This window comes from Coccinella septempunctata, chromosome 4, assembly GCF_907165205.1.
Source record: "Coccinella septempunctata chromosome 4, icCocSept1.1, whole genome shotgun sequence".
In the NCBI taxonomy this organism is placed as follows: Eukaryota; Metazoa; Arthropoda; class Insecta; order Coleoptera; family Coccinellidae; genus Coccinella; species Coccinella septempunctata.
Genome location: NC_058192.1, coordinates 681,306 through 701,650, shown reverse-complemented (window position 1 = coordinate 701,650; position 20,345 = coordinate 681,306). Strand labels below are relative to the sequence as shown.

Here is a 20,345-nt window from a genome sequence, read left to right as displayed (position 1 = left end):
AGTGAGATGCCTCAATAACTTAAACTCCGGCTTTTCTAATCCTCAAAGGCTTAGAGTATGGAGGGTAGACTTCTTACCCTCAAGGCGAAATCAATAATGGAAGTGGATTAAATATTTTTTTATAAAAAAATGACATAGAGTAACAAAAGTACTTTTTATTTTGGATAAACATATATGCACCAACTTAAAGTTCTCGAACAATTTTTAAATTATTGTCATTTCAAGAACATGTTTATTTACAAAAATTATCTATACCATCAAGATTCTACAAAAAGAACACTTGAACAGCCGTGTAATTGAGGTAAACTACCTGGTAGCTTTCGTATATAGAAAAAGCAACAAAATTACAGAGTGCAATTTTACATTTACTGAAAAATTGTAATTTTCAATAGATCCTCTCATCAACAAATCAAATTTCACCATAAGTACCTGATTATAATAATTATGTATTATTTTTCAGAAATACATATTTAATGAAAAATGATTCACTGTAACAAAATGATTTAACACTGAAATTCAAATGTTTGAAGAAAACAATAGCTATATGAGAATGAGATTCTTGTTGAAAAATACAGCATGTTTCAATCAATTCGTCATTATTCATAAGTGCAATTCTTTGATTCCAGTTACATGCAAGTGCTGCTTCAATTTTTTTTTTCGAAAAATACATGAGACAGTGTTTTTCCTGATTAAAATACTCTATGATTGGGAAAGTTTTAATTGAAAAGGTCCTAAGCTTTCATAAATTCTCTCCACAAATCAATTCTTAAAATTATCACTTACTATCACATATTTCCTTGTTACCTTAATGGAATTTAATCAAACAAACTTATGCTTAAGAGAATATCTTCCTAAAGGAAACACAAGGAATGACACATGATAAAAATATCATATTTAATAACATGCATTAAACAATTCATAAATAAAATAAAGGCAATCTTAAACAACTCTACCTTTATTTCGTCAGGAATTCTCCAATTATTGAGAAACTCTGAAATGATGAAGTTTTATAAATCGATGTCTTTTTCGGGAAATGCAGTTGTTCACAGGAATTTCAGATAAGACTGTGGAATATTGCAGGACCTCATTCCATTGCATATAACCTAGTCCATTCTTTGGCTTTGAGTATAGCATCTTGTTCTCTAGTTTTCCACATATTGGCTACATCGTTTGCTAAAGGATCATCCGGATTTGGACTACTTAGAAGAGCTTGAATAGATAATAATACTGTCCTGATTTGTAGTGCTGGAGACCACTGGTCTTTGAGAATATCTAGACAAATTCTTCCTAATTTATCAATATTTGGGTGGTAGATTTTTGTCAGAAAACGTACATTAGGCGGAGAAAGGGGATAGTTCTCTGGTAGGAACAACTCTAATTTGAACAAACCACCTTCGTAAGGCGATCCACTTGGACCAGCCATAACAACGTGGAAATACCTGCAGTTGCTTTCATCAGGATTAGCACTAATTCCTGGAGGTGGGTCCTTGGATAAATTTTTAGTTTCTACCAAAATCCTTCTTGTCGAACCTGTTGCCATAACCTACAGATTATTTTTCATGAGAAATTTTATGGTCTTTGAGGAAATATGGAAAAATAGACATACTTGATGAATTTGTTAAATAATACTCCGAAAGGAAGATCAACAGGTGTGAAAAATTTTTGATGGACTTTACCGAGGTTACTTTCTTTTCTAAGAAATCTTCGAAAGTCAACACATGAAACTGACAGCTGGAAGTAGGCAAGGTTGCCAGGCGAAAATCGTTGATTTTACTGATTTTGCTCTGTGTGAAAAGACCAACACTGGTGTTTTCCTTTGGCGGTTGATTTAAAAAATTAATGGAAAATTTTAAAGAATGCTTGTTGAACTTTATAAACGTTTCAATTTTTCATATTATTTTCTTAGAACATGGAGGAAAGGGATTGAAGAATGAAGCCTCGTGAAAACGATAGTCAGAAATCAGTTTTTTCTGCCTGGAAAATGGCTCAGACTAAGGTAAATATTGTGAAATTTGAATTGTGACCTACAAAAAAGGGGGCGTTTCGAATTTTATCATTTATTCGTTACGGATATTCAGGACTTTGTTTTCACGCATACGGCTATTAAATACGCGCGCGCGTTCAAAATTCCACTTGCTCAACGCGTCGTTACCATTAGTTCCCATTGGAGTTCCACCATTGCCGGCTTTGGCGATATTTCTTCGAAACCTTTGAATTGAAAATTTAACGTGAATGATAATGTTTTAAATCTCTACTGGAAATAATTTAGCAGTGCTTGTTTCATATGAAAATTTGAATGCTCTGTTATTTGCCAACATAATGAGACCGTTCAATATGAGAAAAAATTATTTTCAAATCAATTTTACAGTTTGAATGGATAAAAATAAGTATTCGCGCCTAATTCCGGAATAATTTATTCTGTCAGTATCTGAGCTCGATGATTTTGATTGTTATGAAACTTTCAACATTGAATCCTACTTTATGGTTGGCAAGAATTTTTTAGATTTAGATTATTTAATTTAACTTTACTAATCATGTCTGGCATAGTCATATTTTCTCTTTGTGTTTCGTGTAAAAAGCAGTTGTGGCTCGTTTTCTTCAGTTTGAATTCCATGAAACGTGACAAAATCCTTGACTATCGTCGAATACTCAATTTAAAGGAAATTTAAATTGGGCGAACCGACAACGTCGCTCGGTGCGGTGATGCAGGCTGAAGATCGCATCGCAGCGCTGATAATTTTATTTATTTTACATTGTTGAACGCGAATCAGATAGCTGGTGGAGGTTGCTCGCGGAGCGCCAGTAGATTACCTTTCCACAGGTTTACGTAAAGGTAAAAGTGTTCCCAAATCCAAAAATCCGCCAGTGTGTCATGAATAAACAGTCATTATCCGGCCACTGAGGTCAGGTGTGTTCCCGAGATGAACGCAGTATAGGTAGAGTGCGCGCTGTCGCGAGCAAAAAAATAATAGTGCCAAATTTGAATGCCGTTTATTGAATTTCTGTGATAAATTTGTGAGCCAGTGCCCAGTTACCCGCTGGCGATTTTGGGATGTATCGAAACGTATTTTGTGAGATTCAAAGGTATATCCATACACTTGATCAATCTTCCAGATGATTCATTGCTGAATATTCGATGATATTTTGAGAATAATGATTATTATATGGGTTGAAACGTTGTCGAATGTTTGGACGATGAAATAATCATCGAAATTTGGGGTAATTACTTCCGTGAAAAGTTTTGCCACCATATGGAAAATGCTCTATATTTATTTCGATTTTATGCATCCACAACTGAATGGTGATGAGCCAAATCCATCAGTTTTTACTGAGGTTGGATTCGGATTCATCAAAATCTATTTTTGTCGAAATTTTCTCGAATTTCTCTGCTTTTGTAGGCTCATTTCGATCTAGAGGGAGCAGTTTCTCACCGATGCGATGTTATTCTCTCCTTCCATTTCGCTAACAGAAAAATCGAGTACCCTGTATATAGGAGGTTCTCAGAAATTTTTGAAACTATGAAAAATCATTGTGAATTCAACCAGAACATCGTAGAAGTTATGACGCTCGATAAATGACGTCACGTTTTTGTTATTTTCAATGGTACACTCTGTATTCCTTTTCATATCAAGCCACATATAATTTCTTCCATTCGAACTATTCAAATTGGTCAATTGATTCACTGAAAAAGGCGTTCACAACGTTGGTTATCGTTTTCTTGTGAACCAAAGAATGGTAAACTCTTTGACGTTTGTACTTTTTCTAAGTAGGAAATACATTTTTCATAAATCGCTAGGTTGAAACGCAATACTTTTACTGATCAGTTTTCATTAGTCACATTTTTTCCTTAACGTGCGTGCAAAAAATTCTTTTTCAATGGAATTCCAGCATTTGATGTTTTATGGTAAGAGTTTTCAATATTACAAAGAAATGAATAAAAAGTTTCAACCCGAAAAGAGTAAATTCCTTATCCACATTTTGGTCTCTTTTCCTTAATCATAGAAGAAACATTTTATTATCTGCCATTGATAGCGCATTTTGCTAAACAACCACGTACAGTTCTATAATGCAAATTCTTCCGCTTTTCAAATATATGTCTAATTATAAATTGATGAACTGTACAAGTGAATCATCGACCACAATGCTCGTCTACATCAAGGACAGAAAACCTTGAGTAAGGTTATGATAGAGATCACGAAAACACTTTGTCTATAATTTTATCTTCAAGATGAATTATCAACAACATCACTTCCTTTACCTATTTTTTAAGCGCCACAATTCAATAGCGACAGCAAGTTATTAAATTTCATGGTTGGTATTTAATTCAGAGATAGTACTAGCAAAAAAACGTTCTTCAGACAGCTTGTTCCCAAATTTTCAGTCATTGGTTCAGTTTAGTTAAATAATTTCAACGATCCATTTAATGTCTCTCGAGTTTCTTCGAAATTTTTGATCAATTTGATGATGATTATGATTTGGAAGTATTGGGTCGTTTGAATAATTGAATTTTTTTGCAGTTTCTGATCTTCACGATGTGTAACACTTGAGTTGAATCCTTGTATTCAATTGTGGAAAGAAGAAGAAAATGTGATTTTATAGGTGAGTACCTACAATGAACGAAGTACAAGGCTTTATCTGATTGGGCTTCAACTTAATTGCATATTCTCTATCAAGGATTTAATTTACAACCGATAGAAGTGGTAGAACTGGGATACATATTCTTCCAATTAATTCAGCATCATCCATCAGAGTTTCTCCATTATGCCAAAATTTCATCAGTTTCAAAATCGTCAAATTAAACAACTTTCACTTTCATTGTAGAGTTTGAAAAAAATAGACTCGAACTTGCATCAACTGCAATCGCACGTTTGTTATCAGATAGCTAGATAATAATAATAATACAGTGGACCAGAGGAATTGGCTATTAACCAAAATTTTTATTCCCTTTCCAAAATTGACATTTTTTCAGTGCTCGATTCCATTATCTTCAATAATGAAGCAAGACTATAAATCAGCCATTAGCTACTCACGCTCTGATTAGTATTAACTTCAATGGGTGGCAAATAGGTTGTACAATCATCCTATTTTGGAATGAGGCGTTAACAGTATGATTGTTATACGCATCTTTTATCATGCAATTTAAATAAACGCATGGTAGGCGTCGGTTTTAGAGAGAATGTAGTGAAGAGATTGTCCAAATTGGACAGCTCAATTCTCGTTTCATTCGGCTGCAGATTGATATCTCAAGGAGACCAAGGAACAAATTAGATAGTTGGGTGAAGATATGTGTTATCTTCTAGATGTACGTGTTTGTAGTCGCTCCCCCTTGTATCTAGCGCTCTTATAATTAATTTGAGTGGTATGAACTGGATTTTTTTCAACCCACAACGTTGCTATACTATTTCACGGTTAAATTATTACCGAATTCTTGATATGAACACACGTGGGTGCGCTATCAACGCTTGAGAGTGTGAAGAGGTGAATTTAACTTAGTCTTTGATTAACGTTCAATGTTTGTTATATTCGTGGTGATTAAAGTTTTTTGTTGATCGACGATCGACTGACTGATACATGTATTGGGCTTGTCGTGAGTCATCAACAATAATTGGAGTTGTATCACCAAAACTAGGCAGCAGGTTTCTTATTTCAAGTCTGCCTTTTTCAATAACCGAACCGAACATTACAACATTAAGGCCTAAAGTAAGTAGAGTAGGTATCATATAATCGTTATAGATAACAAGTGCATTTCCATGTAAGACTGACATCGATCTATACAGAAGTTCATCGACATTTTAATGTAACAGTCTAGCCACGTTATGCATTCATGGGCAAACTCCAAGCAACGAAGCACTAAAATTTTCCCTGCCTTCCAATTTCGTCCACCATCTCGCAAGTTGAAGCATGACGCTCTGGGTATTTGACGAACTTCAATTCTGACGAACCACTTATTCACTCATGAAAATTTTTTGATAGGTATACTAGCCATCTTTTTTCGAAACTGTGATTTCTGAACTTGTCTGCATAATCCGACATCAAAAATTGAATGTCAAGTTCGCTGTAGTATGGTATAGATTCACCTGGCGATAGAGATGCACATCACAATGGATAAATAATAGATGTTGAAGCATAAATTGGTTTTATCTTCCATCTCGACATCTCGCCGCTCTTTTATAACTGCACCATCTAGATCTAGACGGACGGGTTGTTAAACTCCAACAAAAAGCGCTCCACTACCGACACTTCTTGCCAATCATTTATCCCTGTGCGTATTAAAAGATACAAAGGATGAAAAACTGGAATGGCGACATGTAACATACCGTGAAACATCTCGGGGACGCGGGTTACGCAATATTTAAGAGTGCATTGCTACCAACTTGGCAGTTAGAAGAAATAATCTTCCATCACGGTCTAGGAAATTTCCAACCAGGGAGTCACGTTCACATAACATTATAAAAAGTGCATATATCATTAATATCTACACAATGTTTCCTTGGGTCATGAATACTTGCCCAACGACCTCTTCCAAGAATTCTATAACATTTTCTCATGGAATTATGAATTGGAACTGGAAGGAAAGAACATTTCCTAAAGGATGCAGCCGATTTACATGTTCGCAATGAGCGATTCAATTAGAATTTCCTCTCAACACCATTAATCGCAGGAATCTACTCACGCAGGTTTTAGTTTAGAAGATATTTACTTGGTTTCATATTTTACCCCAACCCTGGTATGCATACCCCAATGAAATTTGTGCTTCCCCATAAAATTTCTATTATTCTTATCGTCATTCCATTGTAACTGACCACCACCGGAAATGTAACCGTTTACATTATCTTTTTGGCATTTTCAAGTAGGTAGATCCACTTAGAATGCAGTACCAAATTATCTCTTCTTCACTTTTAGAATGTCACATGCATCACAGATAAAACAATCATGCCATCTCCTGTACAAATATCTTTTAGTATTCCAGGATGTGTCACAGTTTAGATATGAGCAGATGTAGGTAGTAGCAGTTATTCCATCTTTCAATCTAACAAATCTGCTTCAACTCTTCGGAGTTCAATGCTACGAAAGTCTTCTTCTTTATTTTGAATTGAAAACATATTTTTCTCAGAATTGTTCAAGAGATTTTGCTGCTTCTCAAGTGGAACATGTGAACAAACTTTCTTCCATCCAAACTAACAGATTTCGACTGAAACTTCGACTTCTGATTCTCCATACGAAGAAATACCGTTAGACGACTTCCACTATTTTAAACACACAAACACAATTTTCTGTAATAGGGAAGTGAAGCGTAGAACGAAATTGCTCGAGTTAGGATCGGTAAAAAATTTTATAAGGAAGTTACTGCCTATCCGAAGTACACCATTACAATGCAGTAATCGTAATTTCACTACCTTACATAGGCCTTTGTAATAAAGCCTGCAAGATAGATGTAGCAGAGTTATTCAACATTTTATGACCAAATAATTCTCATCAATTCGAAATAATATTAGTTTTGACCGAAAAAACAGATATTCACCATCGTGCAAAACATGGAATCGTTCTCTTTTACAAAAAATTACTGCAGCTTCGGTGAAATCGGAAAGATGGATCTATTTATGAGGAAAAACCTTTCATTTCTTCATATAGGCATTGAAAAAAATGAAATAAATCATCTTGTCACTGATCTCTTGAAATAAATCATCTAATAATCAATTTTACACCAGTACTAGCGTCATAAACGTGTTTGTCCAGTTGAAATTCAACTTTTTCTCATGTTTCATCTTCTAATTAATAAACCCTCATATAGAAAATTGGCTTCTTGATTGGATATTTGAAGTACATATATACAATTAGTGAGGAAAAAATGATCGCAGCATCACGAAGGTGATTCATATATTCATATGAACTTATTACTGGCATATCCTTACAAAATTCTATTTTATTTCCCCTCAGTTCTTTCGATATTCGTTGCTTCGTTCTTGAAGCCCTACAATACTGCATTTTACCAGTAAACGGAAACACCTCAATGATAAAACAGCGTTATCTGGTCACTTCCTTATGCACCGGAAACAGAACGACCTGAAGACACCCATTAATTCAGTACACATCGAAGAAAATTTTAGGCATGGTTGATACCATTCAAAGCTTTATTATTCAGCTACACTTTCGGAACCGGATATTCCTTGTGCTTTCACAGTTGGCAATGCATAGGGGTATATAGAAAATATTTGATTGATTATGGATAAAAAGAAAAATTTGCACAGTTTTCCTTTTTCTATTACATTTCGATCAACAGTCAACAGTTCAGACTTGTGCTGCTGATACGGAGTCTCTTATTGTTTTATCAGATGCCCAATTTTACGATAATTTGCTATACAACAACAATTTCTGCATAACCTCTTGATGGAGCGATCTATTTTCAAACGACTGTGAGTAAATGATGGAAAATTCAATTTTTCCTATTTGGACGTACTATATACTAAAACATGCATATCTCCTTTCATTAAAACTTCGTAATCGATATGAATACCACTCCTACCATCAAAGCCAACCTCACAGTTGGGTATGATGTATGATTCATATTGCTGAAACAATCCCCTTTTTAAAAGGGGTAAATTGTGAATACAGCAGTTACAACCGGATTTACCATTGCAAGCGTTTTCATTCTGTTTCCATTTTTCTTATTTTTCGATGGAACCCTATTGTTACTTTTTTAAATTATCTTAGAGATTTGCTATTTGTATTTCTTGCGAAATTCATATTGATTCCATACTTCATAGTGTCGTTATATTAATCCGTGTATAATAAACATAATTTAACGAATGAACGAATATAATGAATATAACCTTGTCAGTTACGAGAATAATGAGTTGAACAATGGTGAAGTTATAACAGATATATTTGATTGGAATAAGTACGTGTAGATATCTATCACTATTTTCAATTGTTAGAGTAATAAATCTGTGCATTCCACATGGCTGGACTTACATATGCATGTTGAGTGTAGGATAAGTGAAATGTAGGTACCTATTTACTTTGGAATGCAATTTCACTAACTATGAAGAATGCATAATGATATAGAGGTCCTTGGAGTCCTTATAGAATATTTAGATTTGCACTTTCACACATTTTTGAGGAACAATAATCAGAAGAGAGAGACCTAATGTACACAAATTATTGATATCATGGAAAATTAGGATACTAGAGTTTATTCTTCGTTGTTGACAAAGTGGAAGTTCACAATATGTGAGAAAACATGAAATTATGGTTTTGGCATTGGATATTTTCTTCGTTGAACAAAAATTTTATGTTTTTCGGCTCTCTTATCTACGAACTGTTCAGATTTGGTCACATGGTTTTCATTGAAATGTCATAGGGTTAATTTTTCACAGGGCTACACGAGTATAGCCAATACATTATTTTCTTTCCCAAAATCATGTGATTGAAACCTGGGAGTCGATGAACTTTATGTTATCGTTATCAAAAATGTAAAGGAAAAACTACGCTGATAATAGAAGGAAGGAAATATTGAACCAGCATATTCATCACGTTATTTATTGTTTAATCGAATAATCAAAAATGGCTGAAATTGTATTTTCAAAGCAAGTTTCAACTATTTTGGATGTTGTGGCTATACACAAGCGTTAAAAAATGTGAATTTGTTTGGGTCACCTTGAAATTCCTCAAGATCAAACGATTTCACTAAGGTCCACCAAATTTTAAGGGGATATTCTTGATTATTTTATCTAACAAGAAAAAAATCAAGGCTTTTCTGCGAACACTTGTTTTTGCGTAGTAAAATCGCGAACTTGGTCTTCTCAAAATCTTCAAAAAGGTGATAAAGTTAAATGTTATTCTTGAACTTGGGAAGATTCGTTCCAAATCATATGATTTTCCCAATCTACGATTCAAGACAATGCAAAATAGTGTTTGAATCATCGAAATCGACCAGCGGGCTGGAATTCTATGAAAATTAGTCAAGCGCGGGTAGAAATTTTGAGAAAATGGTCGAAATTTTTTTTTATCGTAGATTTATGAATTTTGGAGATTTATTAGTAGAAGAGTTGCTCTTTCAGAATATATATCACTTTCAGCTCTACCATGACTTTTCTGGGAGATAAGCGTGTTGAAATGTGACCTTGGAAAAATTCCTAAAAATATGGTGTCATTTAAAAATTCGCCTGGACCAAACGGTTCCACTGAGCTACATGAAATTTTTAGAGAGAATTTTTGAATAGTCTATCTAACTATAAAAAAATCAAGGGTTTTCTGTAAAGACCGGTTATTGCGTGATGAAGTCGCAAATTTGGTCTTCAGAAAATTCCAAAAAAAGGTCATATAATTAACTGTAATTCTTGTACCTTGGGAAATTCATACCAAATTCATTAATTTCCTTAATCTACGGCTCAAGGCGATGCAGAAAAATGTTTGAATCATCCAAATTAACCGACGGGTTAGGGTTTTATGTGAATTATTCGTATACTCTACATTGAAAAAACTTGTGTTTTCACACATGTTATTGATTCTTCGTTTTTCCAGCAAAAATGGAAAGTGGCGCCCAACCAGGCCTCTTGGTTCCACCCAGACCAAACGGGACCTTGTTCCCCATCCCTGGCCTACCCAGAGATGAGCCGAAAGTGGAGCCTTGTGCCCACGTCGACACCCACTATGATCTCACGACCGCAGCAATTTGCTGCGGTTACATCATGTTCGGCATCCTGTACACATTTGTGGGTAAGTGATCGACGTTTTGTTCCGATTGGATTTCGATCGCATTCGTCGTTTTGGTTGGGTTGGTTGGGACAACCAAATCCGAGTTTCCAGGACCGGTGCAGTGCGTGCCCCGCATGCTGTTTCCCGTTTCGTAAAATAGTACAAAATATATCGACCCGGATCATTTTTTCGACTAATTCGAGTACGTAGATTACGAATATGTAATTAGATTTTTTGTAGGATCAGTATTTTGAAAAATAAATCATTTTTTGCGGAAAATTTCGAAAAAATTGGTCAACTTTGAGGAGCTGTAGTAGCCAGAAAAAAAGAATTAGGCATATGCTGATTTTTTTGGTACTAGATGGATTCTTTGCAAATAGAAAATTTTATTTTTCATTCATTTAACGTGAACAGTTTAGATGTTATGATTTTTTCCGCGAAGGTCCAAATTTTCCAATTTTTCATCGAGCATAACTTGAAAAATAAATTTTTTAAAAAATATCTGTTTGCATATTCGTGTTCTGCACTCTCGAATTAGTGTACAGTATAAATTTGGTTTTGATCGGAGACCAAAAATATTTTTCGAAAAAATCGAAATTTTTCCATACATATGTATAGAAAAATTGAAAAATTTTCGATCTCTTCGATTTCCACCAAAATTGGAGTATTTACTAAATCGAAGGCGTAGATTACGAATATGCAAACAGAATTCTGCTGAAAGGATTAGTTTTCAAGTTATGGTCGATGAAAAATCCAAAATTTTGGACCTTCGCGGAAAAAATCATAAAATCTAAACCGTTCGCGGTAGGTCAATGAAAGTTGGATTTTTTCATTCGCAAAGGATCAGTCTATCACCAAAAAAATCAGCATATGTCCAGTGCCTTTTTTCTGGCTGCTACAGCTCCTCAAAATTGAACAATTTTGTCGAAATTTTCCACTAAAAATGATTTATTTCCTGAAATACTGATCCTAGGAAGAATCTAATTGCATATTCGTAATCTACGACCTCGAATTAGTCGAAAAAATGACCCGGGTCGATATAGTTCGAAAAATAAAAAAAATTCGGTTTCAGAATAATGTCGTCTGCTACTTGTATACCTGCGCTCCACCACCTACATATATTTACCAAAATAATAATAATACCAAAGAGTTGATACTCTTTGATAATACTGTGCAAAATGTACGCAAATTAACCACTTATTTTTGAGTATTTGCGGAGCGCCACAGCTGTAAACTTACTCGAACTATCTCTCATACCCCGAGGAGTATTAAAATTGAAAAGGTGTCGTAGTTATTAACTTATCTGAAGCTGAAATCTAGCGTTAAGCAAGGGCGTCAAGAGCACCTTCCTGTCGATTAAATTTCACTCGAATTAATGATCGCGATCGATGAAGCGAACTGAAAGGTAGAGGCTAAATTGGATTCGCTATTTTAGGATGGGAAAAATAAACAAATTCGATCATATTTGATCACTGTGTGAATTCGGAATGGAATCGCTTGGGAATGTTACGCTCTGAATTCCAACACTATTGTTGAATGATGCTATTATAATATTGAACAGTCCTTCTCCTGCTGTTTGGGGTTTTATGATGGAATACCTATACATTCTGTAGGCAACAGTGGGAATATCACAGAAATGCGGTATTGTAGGCAATGAAAAAGCTGATGAACATATGCAAAATGGGGCTCAAAGGATCAAGACACTGAGAGCTTCCACCAGAGAAAGTTGTGCAGTAGGATAACTCTCTAGGAGGCATACCCAGACTTGTGCAATCTAAGAGATGGGTGGAATTTTCAAGGCTCTACACCAAGAGGCTCATGCAGCTGCCACTTTTTGAGCTTTGGCTACTGAAGATTCAAAAACTATCTCTACTGCATGGGTCTATCATCAGATGAGCTAATTCTTCATGGTATCAGAACAAAAGATCAAAAATAGTCTCAATTCTGAGAGGCTGAGTCCTAGTCAATCGATTATACCCACACAATGTTAAATTAATCTTTTTCTCCATCTTAAGAGGTTTATTAAAACTTAATTCCGACACGAAATAGAGAAATCCTAGCTTTTCTTGAAGGTAGTTGACTGTCACGCTTGAAAGAATAAACATAAAGTCTCCTAGACATCCATCCCCCCAAAAACTACAAGTCTTCATTTGAAGGATTGGTCTGTTTATGTTCTGGAAAGTTTTGAGTCTAAATGGATTCATAAAATCGCCATCAAAATGCATTTCCTACAATAAAAATTGACCTTCCACCCTTGATAATATTCTAGGTAGACTGTTACTTGTGCGACACCCTCTAAAGACCAAGAAATTTTTGAATATTCTCATGTAGAAGCAAAAGACATATCATCCATTGGTTGCCTGATGAATTCCTATCAACCAAACGCCATTTATTCAAATAACCAATTGGCTTCTACACCATCAGACTGTCTGTTTTCGTCTGATCCCATCTCCGGCTAATTTGTCTGGGTTGTTGAACCATTTGGGGTAGGCGTTTGTCGCTGGATGGTCGTCAGCAGCATCCGAAAGGACGCTACAGGATCGCTCCGGCAAAACGGGCCATGTGACGGCAGACCACGATCAATGTCTGGGACCTTGCGCTCAGACCACCGTTTGACGAACATACGTCATCACGTTCGCGCTCTATTGTTTCCAAACAAGAGGAGAGATATCCTTTTTTCGCGTATTGTCCTGACCGATTTCCAGCTGTTCGGATGCTTGGGATCCTTGAATGAGAGGATGCTGCTGCCACTGGAAACTAGGTCGAAACATCTTGGTGGCAAGGACGTTGGGGTGATCAGACCTTCAGTGCAGATTCAGGAATCTTTCTTGAACAACGTTTCTCTTTTGGATCGAAAACTGACTACTTTAAAAGGTTCATTATGAGTTTAGCCCAAAATAATTCTCATTTGAGTGTTGTGCATGACGATTCACCTCTGCGAATGATGCATCTCCAAAATTGTATCGGAGAATTTCATTTTAAACCTCAGGGTTCAGTATTGGCACCTACATTTTCCCTGATCCTTATAAACGATCTTCCTAGATCGACCTAGAAACATTTGGTCATCATTCAGCTCCAACATACCATCAGTGAGGTCAACTGAAGATGGTACAATTTCAATTCAGGGCACAGAAACACAAAAAAAAATGAGACACTATACTACTTTATGATGGAGGGCCACGATTCTCCGATATAATTTATAACCACTCCATCATTGTAAAAAAGCCCTGAATGACAGTTCATATACGGTCGCCAATTTTTCACATGATAAACCCCCAATGTTTATATCCTTCTGTAAATTACTCTTGACGTACCATCTTCTCGGAAAGCATTCGTATCATCGACGTCGCGATTTAACGGCCAATAAAACAGATGTTATTGGTCAGAAGTCACAGGAACTAGGGGCACTGACACCATCTACACACAAAGACGTTACAAACAATGCCATTGCGCCATATCATTATGTATTATGCAGCTGCTATCTATTTTTTAGTAATTTCCCTTTTTTCGAGGAAAAATATTGATAGCTACAATGGGATAAATTACATGTACACAATCGAGATTGCTCAATATTGGTGTACTAAACCAACCCCTTGGTCTAATGGTATGTAATTAGAAAGCTGCATAGGGTGAGTAGAGAGTTTGGCAAAACAATTCGTATATTTATAACTTCAGTATTTACTATTTTATAGAAAAATGCTGAAATAGATCAAGTTTATCCTGCATCTTTTACGAGAGGTTGAGTTTCTTCAATAATCCAAGGATGATTTAGTCATTGTTGGACTTGTTCAGTCATCCGTTTGTCTGTTATAGATGATCAAACTTACTGAATTCGGTTTTTCACATTTTCTTGTGTATTCTCTGGTCAATGACATACTTTTGTGGCTGATTTAGGATGTGTTTTCTTGGAGAACTAACAAATTCCATGAAATGCCCTATGATACATCGATCGACACGAATACCATTCCATAAATTCTTCGGAATAAGAAATTCTGCCCTACTTGGAACGAATGACTAATGGGGGCCACTCATCAAGTCCGGAAGTTTTGATGATGAAATGGAGATTTTCAGTTTGCGCAACCTAGTCAGGCTCGTGCAGAAATCGATTTTGCCGAGGTGGAATGAATTTACGTTATGTGCGATAAAATAACATCAAAATAGGTACAGTACCCTCTCGACGTGGTGCGGATGAATAAACATCAATGGGACTTTTCTTCGATTTGTTTCATGAAATTCCGAGAAATATTCGATAATCGACAATTATTTCCACGCAATTGTATTAAAAACAATGCATTTAACCTCAATTTTAACAAATCATATTGCATACAAACAAAAAAATTTCTCCAACTCTTAAATTCGAGATAAGTTGTAGTCTAGAACACAGCCAATTTTTCAGCGAGTCATAATTTGCCTGAAAACCTCAAACAATAAGTCATGTGGATGATTACAATGTCCGTAGTTCCTGGAAATAAATGAGATTCAAGAAACCAATTGATAAAGAAACTTGTGTCGTGGAAATTGAATCAAGTATGTCTGTTAACTATGGCTCATACAAACTGATGGCTGCATAGCCAGGAATTTATTGTGAAAGAGCGATACATAACGTTTCAATTGAATATTACATGATTATCAATACATACTCATGAAATAACAAGATATAAATAAATATTTATCGATAGAAGAAATAGAAAAAAATCAGAGAGTATAACGATCGTGCCTTTATCATTTTTTCATTTACGTAACTGTCATTGTAACAAGTTCACGAGATAATAATAATGAAGTTCAATAAGTTTCTTATCTTTGTTGTGAAGTATACTAATCACTTTTTAATAATCCAGTCAACCCTTCGTGGACAAACTATCGCTGCATATATAAGATAATTTTTATGACATAATCTGACTCCATTAATCTATTTCATCATTTATTATTCATTAATAGTCTTGAGAGCAATACAAGATGCTTTAAAAACACGTGCATTAAAAAAGCTCTCGATTTTCATGGAGGTTGTACAGTTGTTCACAGAAAATCTTGGATTGCAGAATTTTTAAGCGTTTCTTCAAATCTAAAAGTTTCTGCAGACATGTTTTCGATGAGTACATTGGTTAAAGACGGCCCTGTGTTCCAGAACGTAAAGAGTGAAAAATTTGAGGGGTTTATAACTTTATTATCCGTGCTTGATTCCAAAGATTAGAGATAATATACCAAAATGGACATCTACAACAGACAAACGTAATTTCCAAGTTAATTTTTCAGGTTACAGGCTCTTCAAGACAGTAATGTTTCTCACAGGATTTATATTTGCGTCAAGCCTGGTCTACCTGATATGTTTGCAGGGGGAACTGATGCCACCCTATGGGAATGCGGGTAAGCATTTTATTCCTCCACATTTCCTTTATTATTTCCCCCTGAAGAATTGCTCTGACGTGCTCCAGAAACTGATGAGATATTCCATTAGAAATATGGGTCAGGCGTTCGCGTGCTATTCCTGATTTTCCTCCCATTCCAACAGTATTTTGAGCATACGGAATTTCATTCACCGAAATCTGCGAGTTAATGATTCAATGTGAAGGTTCTTTTCCCGAATATTTCGGTTTGGGCGAGCAGAATCGTCAGCTCGAATTGAAATTTCGCTCGGTCGTGAATTGGCTTTTAATTGCATGTCGAAATCTTTTAAATATTTACGTCTTTTCTTCAAATTGGATTGCGATTGAGGTGGTTCAATACCTGTATCTATCCATAAAAAATCTTTTTGCAGGTGTAGCAGTATTTGCAGGTGTTTTATTCGGTCTGATAACGATGTTGGTCCAATACGTGGGTCTCTTCATGGGTGGACTGCATACGGGCTTCCTCTTAGGGTTAGCTGGTCTCTTAACAGCTGACCACTTCATGGAGACCTCCCCCAAAGGGTCGGTTTGGATGTGTGTTGGTGTTCTTCTAGCCTCGGCTCTTCTCTTCGCCATTTTCAATCTTTATTTCAGGAAAGGTAGGTGTAGATGTTTAGCCAGGGAGTATAATCGAAGTGAAAACCAATAATTTTCCAGGATTGACAATACTAGGTACCGCAGTGTACGGTGGTGCCATCTTGACAGCATCGATGGACTATTTCGTCGAGAAATTGTCGATGATAGCCTGGCTCTGGCAGAGGGTGTCTTTGAGGCCCGTTGAACCACCCCCTTGTTGGTTCTCTTGGATAGTGTTGGGCGCATGGCCTTCGTTTGTGATTGTAGGATTAATACTCCAGTGTGCTATAACCGGAAGGGGGATACATCATGATGACGGTAAGGTGTTGTGGGACTCAGGGTTGGCGTTTCTTCAACGTATTTCTTTCCAGTTCAAGCAGGAAGGAAGAAGCCCAGAGGCCCCAGTTTGAGGGGAAAGACCAGGGAGGAAAGAGCCGAGATGAGACAGAAGAAGTACAGATATCTGTATCAAGTTCGGACGGCGCATGGCGATGTCATCAGCCAGGTAATTGAAAGTAGTTTTGGAGGTGCAAATAAATTTCCGTCCTTGAAAAAATGTAAAATAGTTACGTGAGTTTGGACATCCTCCAACAACCCTGAAGCATTATTGACGTAGTAAGGGTGCGGCAGAGCAGATTGGAGAGGTTCAAAGGGTCATTGCCTGGGCTGTGGCGGAGGCAGACAGTTGCTCTTCGTGTTCCTTAGCCTCTGGGGGAAACAAATTATCAGGCTGCCTAATTTTTGGGACGAAACTTATTTGCACCCCTTATTTCCTGGGATAGTTGTCCAAGTCCTTCTTTTTCAGAATTTCGTGCAGGCCCTGCAGAAAAAGGAACCAGAAATCCAGGGGGCTGGAGAATGCAGCACCCTTCAATCAGACGCCACCAATCTCACCATTTTACCCGACGCACATCTGTCGGTTCTCACTGAGAGTGAGGACGACAGCCAAATGGAAGTGAGAAACGCTAGGCGTTAAACGCAACAAGAGTTTTTATTCCGATTCGTAACGTATGACAATATATTCAAAGGTTCTGACGAGGACTAAAAAGTTCAAGGACAGAGTGGAGTGAATTATTGACAGATTCCGTATTTTGACAGGAGAAGGCGTCCGGAAATCTTCCCGCGCCTTTGACGTATGACGCGTTTTTCTATGACAATTTCGATTCCGAATTTAGGTATCGCGTTTTCGAAATGTTACGGCGGAGTTTTGCCCTGCTAACACGCATAAAGCCCTGGTGTTTTTATCGAGCAAAGTTCAGGAAAAACTTGGCGGCACACACATATAATCTGACATAAGTCGAGGATGGGCTAACGATGTCAAACAGTAATGTCAGAAACATACAAATATGGCGGAAATTTTGCCATTAACTGGCACCGTGTCGCCTAAAGATTGATTCTATTATGTGACACTAAACACACCAGAGCTTTTAAGTATCTCACGCCGAGCTTACTTTTAAAAAGGCACAAAAACCAAAATGCTAGTTCGCTCATATAGACCAAGCGATATTTCCGATAAGGTTGTCCGACAATGAACGCAATCAACGTAAAGCAATGATTTAACGCCATCACGTACAAGACCAAAAAACTCTCAAATTGTTCGGATGTGAATCTGCTTTTTTATGGATTATTTCCAATATATCATGACAAAAAAGGCAATCTTATCAAGGAACTAACATCTAATTACCCTCAAAGGCACAAACGATCATTTTACGAAGTGCACTGGGTCTTATGATCTTAAAACGCAATGCTCAAAGTTGAGATTAACATTTCTCAGTAATTGTCCATAGATTCTAGTTATTATAAATAATGTGATTCTCAATAATGCCCCATTAAATGATCGGCTATCAATTCATTTTATTTCGTAGAGGGGGCTAACCGCCGAATTTCTTTAAACGACGTTTAACGAAAATTTTCAGCATAAACAATGGTCAAATTTACGCAAATCTTGGAGAGAAATGCAAGGAGTACCTCTACAGTTCATCATTTTCTATATACACTGCGTTTTGGTGCATCTTATTGTCTCCTCTTTCTAAAATATTATTATTTAATTTTTTATTTTTACTTCGTGCGTTCAAATTCTTTATTCTTTTTGAATACGTATCCGAATCATTTCATGTTGTTAATATCGCCATTTTTTTTCACACAGTGGAAGTAGCTCTGCTCCACAGTCCATGAAAAAAGGTATATATGGAAATACCTAAACTCAAATATTAGTCCAAATAAAGTGTGATAATTATTTATTGTAATCTGTCAATTGTACATAGACTTTTGATTTTCTTGTCGTAACACGAAAGTGTAAGTATATTTCAATAAGATTAATATGTCTGCATCAACAGACGAAGAATAATTTTCAGTTTACTCATTCAAGAAATAACGTCAGTCATACTAACCTTATTGAAATTTTCATACCGTCTCCATAGCTATATCGTAACAAGAATATATAAAAAAGAGACGCAATATAGGATCTCGGAAGTACTTGGGTTTCGCCACACACTACGTCACCCAGCACACATTGACGTAGCTATCATAAAATTGAGCGGCGACGTGCAATATGCTACGCCACTGCTTATAGGCCCAGTTCTGTAAAATTGAGCTTGCCACCTAATACGTCACCACCCTGACGTTTTGTTTTGAACTGAACTGCGCCTCCTTTCTATCTCTTCTTGTCTCGTACTTTTTCATTTAACATTCCGCTTTTCTTTGTGTTCCTTTATGTCATCACATACATGACTAATTTACGTTATTGACTATAGTGTACGCTAATTTGTGTCATATGTCACCCTGGGAAGCTTAAATTGGCATCGATTCAAATTACAAACAAAAAATGGAAGTGCCTTTGGCATAACCTGTACGCGAAGTATCTCAGAGACCAAAGGTCCGGAATTTTTGAAAATTTTCAAATATATATGTGTTGTTATATCCGCTCGATGGTTTTTGTTGGATGTGTTATGGAAGATTTTTGGAAGAGCAGTCGAGGATTTAGTGAGATGTTCTCGTTAACACCGCAATTCATTCAATCATCACTGAAATGGCTTCAGGAAACTACTAATGAACAATGAACCTATAAAAGCTTTTCCAGTAGTTCAAATAGTAATTGGTAAATTTTCCTGCAGAAAGCTTAAAGAGAGTTCAATTTTTCCTATTTTCAATCAAGCTGTCGTTAAGAGATAAATTATTCCGACTCAATATCTTAGCCCTTGGCACATCCTGTACATTTTGAGGATGATAGAATGAAGTGGGGCAAGTATGAGAACCTAAAAAACGAATTTATGAGAAACATCGAGTAGAGAAAGAAAGTAATAATCAAAACGATTACGTTTTAGTTGTTTCGCGAAGGAAGAAACTGTGTTCATTTATGAAATTATTATATTATAATTGTGTGATATACCTTTGTACATATAAGTATTTACAGTGAGTAATAGATATCGATAAAATCAAATATTTTATTCATCGAGTTTAGATGTAAGATTATGGATCCCGAAAGAGTGATTTTAATCCTTGTGTAAGTTGGAATCAGATCTTTGTAGTAATATAGTTTGTGTAAATAAAAACCGAAAATTTCAAGAATCTCACATTTCTTCACCTCTTACTTCTTATATACCATCCAATGAATGCTTGGTTCGAACATTCTTCTTATGGTCTTGGTAAATTGTCGTCCATTTAAAATTGAAAAAATTGCAGCATCGC

At 36.1% G+C, this 20,345-nt stretch overlaps 2 protein-coding genes across 3 annotated transcripts; one reads left to right on the top strand and one right to left on the bottom strand.

Annotated features, from left to right (window-relative positions):
• Positions 1 to 135: 135 nt before the first annotated feature.
• LOC123311021 (ubiquitin-conjugating enzyme E2 N-like) lies at positions 136 to 1,764 on the bottom strand. The gene is made up of 2 exons (XM_044894768.1): positions 1,607 to 1,764; positions 136 to 1,543 (listed from the first exon to the last, which is right to left on the bottom strand). The coding sequence occupies exon 2, from the start codon at positions 1,538 to 1,540 to the stop codon at positions 1,085 to 1,087; it is 456 nt and encodes a 151-aa protein (XP_044750703.1). The 5' UTR covers positions 1,541 to 1,543; positions 1,607 to 1,764; the 3' UTR covers positions 136 to 1,084.
• Positions 1,765 to 2,712: 948 nt separating this feature from the next.
• On the top strand, positions 2,713 to 20,225 carry LOC123311309 (transmembrane protein 198). Of its 2 annotated transcripts, none has more exons than XM_044895200.1 (8): positions 2,713 to 2,833; positions 4,518 to 4,599; positions 10,525 to 10,719; positions 15,952 to 16,062; positions 16,454 to 16,681; positions 16,740 to 16,976; positions 17,030 to 17,163; positions 17,464 to 20,225. In XM_044895200.1, the coding sequence occupies exons 3-8, from the start codon at positions 10,530 to 10,532 to the stop codon at positions 17,632 to 17,634; spliced, it is 1,071 nt and encodes a 356-aa protein (XP_044751135.1). In that variant the 5' UTR covers positions 2,713 to 2,833; positions 4,518 to 4,599; positions 10,525 to 10,529; the 3' UTR covers positions 17,635 to 20,225. The 2 variants fall into 2 exon arrangements, with proteins under 2 accessions (XP_044751135.1, XP_044751134.1); XM_044895199.1 differs by having other exon boundaries at positions 2,735 to 3,084.
• Positions 20,226 to 20,345: the final 120 nt, after the last annotated feature.

What these genes read in the sequence shown, in the direction of transcription:
- LOC123311309 (XM_044895200.1), top strand. Translation starts at nt 10,530, where the DNA reads ATGGAAAGTGGCGCCCAACCAGGCCTCTTGGTTCCACCCAGACCAAAC. An exon ending in CATCCTGTACACATTTGTGG is followed by an intron (nt 10,720 to 15,951) that starts GTAAGTGATCGA and finishes TTAATTTTTCAG; the next exon opens with GTTACAGGCTCTTCAAGACA. An exon ending in GGGGATACATCATGATGACG is followed by an intron (nt 16,977 to 17,029) that starts GTAAGGTGTTGT and finishes ATTTCTTTCCAG; the next exon opens with TTCAAGCAGGAAGGAAGAAG.
- LOC123311021 (XM_044894768.1), bottom strand. Translation starts at nt 1,540, where the DNA reads ATGGCAACAGGTTCGACAAGAAGGATTTTGGTAGAAACTAAAAATTTA.